General features: G+C 40.8%; 1 protein-coding gene across 1 annotated transcript; it reads right to left on the bottom strand.

Moving 5' to 3' along the window:
• Positions 1-3,018: 3,018 nt before the first annotated feature.
• LOC127787511 (cucumisin-like) lies at positions 3,019-6,470 on the bottom strand. The gene is made up of 10 exons (XM_052315572.1): positions 6,381-6,470; positions 6,073-6,161; positions 5,819-5,916; positions 5,552-5,689; positions 5,325-5,424; positions 4,697-5,210; positions 4,265-4,608; positions 4,058-4,169; positions 3,749-3,962; positions 3,019-3,650 (listed from the first exon to the last, which is right to left on the bottom strand). The coding sequence occupies exons 1-10, from the start codon at positions 6,468-6,470 to the stop codon at positions 3,019-3,021; spliced, it is 2,331 nt and encodes a 776-aa protein (XP_052171532.1).
• Positions 6,471-6,845: the final 375 nt, after the last annotated feature.

The following is a 6,845-nucleotide window of genomic DNA, read 5'->3' on the forward strand; positions in this document are numbered from 1 at the left end:
ATCAAACATGTCATTGAGATGGGGGATCGGGAATCGATACTTCATTGTTATCTGCCCTACTATCAATACATATCCTCCAAGTTCCATCCTTTTTTGGTGTTAGAAGGGCTAGTACAATGCATGGACTTAATGACTCCCTAATCAGCCCTTTTTTTAGCAATTCTTCAACTTGTCTTTCCAATTCAGCATGTTCATTAGGTGACATTCTATAATGGGGCAAGTTAGGAAGGATTGCACTTGGTATGAAATCAATTTGATGTTGAATATCACGAAGATGAGGCAAGTAAGCAAGTAATTCATCCGGAACTAAACCTTCAAATCTATGGAATAAACTTAAAACTTCTTTAGGAACATCTCTGGTATCTTCCCCTACAACCACCAAAGCATATGCCACCTTTTCTTTACTGAAAACTTTTTGAAAGCTCTATAGGATAACAAGCTAATCGGGCCTTGAGATGCCACACTCATGGGGACATCCTTCAAAGGGTTCAACACAAATGTTACCCCGCCTTTCTTAATTGTGTAGGTGTTCTTCTTCCTATCATGTTGAGCACATCGATAACATTACCATGGTCTCCCAAGGAGTAAGTGAAAAGCGTCCATAGAAAAGATGTCAAAATAGAACTTGTCTTCGTACTTTCCGATGGAGAATTTCACCTGGCATTTCTATGTTACCAAAACCTCTCCTCCTTTCTTTAACCATGACACCTCGTAGGGTTTAGGACGCTGCTCACAAGGAAGTTTCAGCTTTTCGACCATAGTCTTAGACACCATATTTCTACACTTCCAAAATCAACCATCAAGATATACTTTTTTTCATTGGTCAAGCAATAAGTTCAGAAGATGTTATGCTTGAGCCATTGATCATCTTCTTGAACAATCATTACCTTTTGAATCACAAGACTTTCAGCATCACAGTCAGGTTCACAATACTCATTTTCAGTTCCACCTTTAGGCTCTTCCTCTTCTTCTTCTTGCCCTTCTTGAACAACATTCACCTCAGCCTTCTTGGAAGGACATTCATATGCACAATGACCAACTTCACCACACCTGAAACACTTAAAACTTGAAGATCCAGTCTTACCAAGGTCCTTTTTTCCTCCCCCAGCATGTGGGTTTGGACGCTCAAAGTTGGGTGTTGAATTTTTTTTGTTGGGGATCACTATCTTTGTTTTCAAAGATTTACTGTTGTTACATTTTCCGAAAGAGGCCCATTTAACTTTTTCCTCTGCTTTAAGAGCCATTTGATATGCCTCTTTAAGCGAATGGATGAGATGCATCATTAACTCCCCTTGAAGATTGAGTTTTAAGCCACTTGTGTATCTCACAACAAGCTGATCATCTATTTCCGTAAGATTAATCCGACTCAACAACCTGTAGAATTGTTCTGTGTAATCGGCCATAGATTGTTCATTGCAATGGCGAATATGGTGGAACTTCTGGTACAAGGACTGTGAATAATCTAGCGGAAGAAATTTCTCATCCAACTTTAACTTCATCTCTACCCATGTGTGAACTCTTGGGACTGCTCGTCTATCTCGATTTCATTGATATTGCTGCCACCAAACCAAAGCATGGCCCTTCAATTTTGTAGTGACAAACTGCACCTTTCTTTCTTCTGTCAAGTTTTTCCATTCAAAGAATGCTTCCAAAGACGCAATCTAGTCACAGTATTCATCAGGATCTAACTTTCCTTCGAAGTCGGGCACGTGTCTGTCCCTTCAAGAGCTCTTGCTAATCGTTCCATGGCCCAACAATCACCAAAAACTGCTTCTGAATTTTCTTTCGAACCAAACGAATTAGATTCCTCTTCCATGTCATCCTGGCTTCTTGAATTTCTGGAGTGACTTATTTGACTTCGTGCTAGGGAATTTTGCATCATTTGGAGAATCTCTGTCATCGTTTCTTAAAGCATTTGATTAGATCGTCGCAATTCAGCGACCTCGTCACGTAAAGTGACGTCCTTAACATTTTGTCGCCGCATAGGAGGCATAATCACTGGAACAAAGAAAAATCCCTCAAAATCTAGATTTTCTTGCTCTGATACCAATTTAATGCAGGTTGGAACCATCAAGGTTAGGATAATTTCGGGAATCACTCGACCAGAGGCAGCGGGCGTCTCTCAACGTTGCTAATTGCGGAAGACACTCACACAACCAAGCCACACGCTTGATATTTAGAAAGACTCGCTCACTTCAAGCAAGGAGAGGACTTGTAATATATATATATATATATATTCTCAAAGAATCCCTAGATTTCCATTCACAAAGATATATATAGAGATTATAAAAGATACTCCGAGTTATTTTCCTTACACTTATTGCTTTAGGACTTTCCAAAGCAAGCCATATTTCCAAGAAACAACACACATTCACAAGACATAGAAGTCAAAAGGTTTTCAAAAGCTAACACGAGAAAACAAAATAAAATTTAATGGACTTCTCGTCTCCCAAGTATGCTACTGCATCAAAATATCAAGCGACTGTATACTTGCTTGGGGACACACATTGCGCTGTAATTGGCTGCAATTTTGGAATCTGCTTTGTGTTTCTGTTTTCATAAGCAAGTACAGAATGGGTTTGGTATGTTGTGTTCAGAATCCACTTTTAGGATTTTTTTTTGGAAAGTATTCCAATTTTAGAAAAAAAGTACGTAACATGACATGAAAAGTGAAAATAGTATGCTTTGTGTCATTCGTGTTTAGCAATTGAATGTGTCTTCTAGAGGCAACAACATACATGCGCTTGCTTGGGATAGGGTTTATAGACGACAATATTATCTTGAGTACTTTTATTATAAGATGAAAAGGAAAGCAGAAGACTTGGAGAAGATGCCTCCTTTTCCAGTATATTTTCCCCCTTGGATGTGACCTTTTTCTCATCCGAGGAACTTAAAAACAATACCATAACACTTCATGAAGGCAGTGTAAACTTGCCCAACTGCCTCAATTACTCAACAAAAAGCCTCACCACTGGGAATCATAATTCATAATTCATAGTTCATAGTCATGGGTGGGATTTAGTTGTCTCCAGTAATCATCTTCGTGTGAAATATAGAAGAACCTCTAAAGGTAGCCTTCTTATTAGTTGTGGAGTCGCTGTCAAGGTTATAAGGAGCACCCGGGAGATAGTTATAAACCACTAGTGGGGTTCTCACAGCACGGACTCCATCGCTCCAGACGATCGCGCCTGACACGATAGGCTGTTGGGCAATTTCTGGTCCATTTACTGTCACTGTGAATTTCTTTTGCTCTCCGACAGCAGAGAAAGAGAGAACCGAAGGTTCAACCGTGACAGTGATGTCTGCCGGCATGTACATTGTAGCTGTGTAAGTCGAGTTTGCCGAGCCCACATTGGTTACCGTCCTGGGGAAAACGCCATTGATCTTCTGGCCATCCAACACATATAGAGAGAACGAAGGATAGTTGAGGTCCCAAGCTCTGCCAATAATTGTGCTGCTGCAAGTGCTATTGTCCCCGGTGATTTGTCTTAGAGTTGTTGTGTTGTAGCCCTGTTTGCAGAGGAAGTTAATGTAATCTTCCACTGATGCGTCAAAGACTAGTCCGGGATTCAATGCAGCCTCCGGGTTAATGTGACCGGACCCATATGAGAATTCAAGGTCTTTGTGCTTCCTTGGATCCATGACATAAGCTGATCATATAGAAATAGGATTTGTTCAAAGTTGTATAGATGCCAAAGAAGTTAGCATGAACTTCACAAGTGAAAAATTGTTGTGTCACATTCCTCACCTGTGGTCATGAGCGCAGATTTAATGGCGGCTGGAGACCAGTTCGGGTGGACAGCTTTAACATAGGCAGCAGCGCCACTGGCATGGGGACAAGACATCGAAGTGCCAGAGATTATATTGAAGTTTACGCTCCTTTTGTCATCATAGTAGATGGAAGGTGGAGCCACCGGAGACCAAGCTGCAAGGATGTCGACTCCAGGGGCAGTGATATCAGGCTGCACGTCATTAGTTCGAGGTATATGCAATATTAGAGACACGATTAGAAAGAACAAAGCAAGAAAATTGATCATTTGACGAATCGTTTGGTCACCTTGAGAATGTCTGGAGTGATAGGACTAGGTCCTCTTGAAGAAAATGAGGCGACAACAGGTGCTACAACATCCTTAGGAGTCTCACCCAGTAGAATGGTTGCGAAGGGGTTGCTGAAAAGGTTTATGAGATCAACATTAAGACGATGATGACAGAATGAGAAGACAGAGTTTAGACTATCTAATTAGGACTGAGTACGGTAATTTACTCTGTTGCTCTAATGTATTCCAAAATTTTCGCCCAGTCGTCCACGCTGATTAGTGTTGCGGGCAGCGGGTAACTGAAGGCAAAATCAGTGTAAATGGGATCGGACACTGTCATTATGGTACCGACACCATTAGCTAACAGGATGGCGGCTCCATCAGAGAAAAAACCTTGAGGGTACGCGTCACAAAGAACGATCTTCCCTTTCACTTGGTACGAATTCATGGCCTCGGGAAAACATGGTCCTGAAGCTGTGGAATCAGCTCCAATGGTATAGTTTGCAGCATCTCCTCCCCAAATCAAAGGATATGTGGTTCCATTGAGGTCAAAGCTGTTAATGGAGAGCCCCTATATAGTGCCAAGAAAATTATGTCAGTGCTAACAAATGAAAAACACTATATGGCCAGCTTCTCTAAAATATCTAGCCAGAGCTTACAGTGAAAGTTTGTCCATTGCCTAGAACAACTTGGGCAATAAACTTCCTGTCGATGGTGCTGGCGGCAACTGTTAACGTCCATGGCGCGAAGTTGGATACTGATACCGGAAAGGGTCCTGAATTTCCTGCAGAATTGGATGTCAGAATTCCGTTCTTCATGGCATGGAAAGCTCCAATGGCAATAGGGTCTTCTAGGTAGTCGACTGGCCAGTCTGATCCGAGGGAAACAGAGATAATGTCGACTCCATCCGCGATTGCATCATCAAATGCTGCAAGTATATCTGCAAGGCCACACCCGAAAGACCAACAAACTTTGTACACTGCGATCCTGGCGCCGGGGACACCGCCTTTCGCAACTCCTTTGGCTAGGCCGAGGTAGCTGGCATCAGCCACCTCCCTGCCAGCTGCGGTGGATGCAGTGTGAGTTCCATGCCCGATGGAGTCTCTTGGCGATCTGAAGTCAGTGATGTCGTAGAAGTTGTCGCTGTTGTAGTACCGGGCTCCAATGATCTTGCTTTAAGATTCAGAAAATGGAAAAGGAAGAACAAAATTCAAGCTCTAATTGTCGAGTGATGCATTTCAAAATGATTGGTTTTGGGAAGAAAGAAAGTTGAATGCATATACATACTTGTTGCAGGTGAAATTGGTGGCTTTGCAAGTCCCCTTCCATTTAACTGGTGGCGGGCTCAGGCCTTCGTCACTGAAGCTATCTGATTCAGGCCAGACTCCTATACCATTCATAGACAAATTAAATAAACTTCTAGCTTCTGTTGTAAACAGTCAAAGGAGAGTTGACTGATACGCCATATATATATATATATAAATGGTTACGGTCAATTAAATTATTAAATTTACCAGTGTCCAAAAGTGCAACGATGACATCTCCTTCTTTGGAACTTCCAAGCTTGCCATTAAAACCCATAAAGTCCCAAGATCTTGTTGTGTGCAACTTCAGTATATGATTCGGCATCACTGATACCACCCCGTCCATTTCTGCAAATCCCCATATGTTATAATCAGCGTTTTAAAGGGTAAAAGAACATGTACCGGTGAGTAATTAATTTGATGAATATATTTGATAAATCTATATATCTTAAGATGTTAGGCTTTTAAAATTTTCACTTGAAAGCTTGGCAACTTCTTCATCGGTTAGTTTGGCTGCGAATCCATTGAAACTCCTTCCGTAGCTGTAAACTAGCGAGTCTTTGGTGGATGAACCACTGCATGCAATTCACACATTAAACTTAGAAAACAACCTCTTGTGATCATTCGATAATTTTGCAAACTTTTATTCTTTAAACAAATTCAAACACCAATCTTTATGCAATTGTACTAGAAGTTACAGCAAATTAAGGTATGTGTATGTATGTATTAACCTTCCAAGTACGTTTTTCAGCATGGAATGGTGCGTAGATGCAAGGGGCGCATCTCCTTTAGGCCGCTCTCCCATGTACACCACATGAACCTTACATAACATGCAAATCACAACATTAATTTAATTATTTCCATATAAATAATGCTAACCCACGAACTTAGCAAGAAAAGCATTGGGGAACCTGAGATTTTAAATTGGAGTTATTGTGAGTTTTAGTTACTTTCTTGTTAAATTTTAAGTGGTATAATCTTACTTATTAATTAGGAAAAGAAAAAAGAAACACAAAAACTAGCTAGACATGCACTATACCTTTCTTTCATGTGAATAGGAATGGCAATTTAGCACCAATGCTGCAAATAGAAATGCGTACAGAAAATAGAGCAACCTAGCTTTCGCCATTGCGGAGTAATTTCAAACTTCTTGTTTTGTTTGAGATTTATGACTATGCAGCGAGTAGAAGTTGTAAATAAATAGGGGAGCATTGACATTGGTAATGTCAGCAACCCTTTTTGGAGCTTTTTGGCTCAATGCCGTCCCTTCTTGTTTGTGATCTTCACCTTATTCTTTTCGTGGAAAATGACGAGGACAGATCTCTCATAGCTGTCCCCTTTTTTCCCTATTGGAAGATTCAATACAAACACACATAAAACAAGCACGGGAAATAAAGGCCTTGAGAAGTTGGAGAAGATAAAACAAGAGAGATGACACCAAAAAAATATTGAAAGAAATATCTGCAGAAAAATGGGTATGCCGTAGTAATTTGATTAAACATCC

This window comes from Diospyros lotus, chromosome 12 (genome assembly GCF_014633365.1).
Source record: "Diospyros lotus cultivar Yz01 chromosome 12, ASM1463336v1, whole genome shotgun sequence".
In the NCBI taxonomy this organism is placed as follows: Eukaryota; Viridiplantae; Streptophyta; class Magnoliopsida; order Ericales; family Ebenaceae; genus Diospyros; species Diospyros lotus.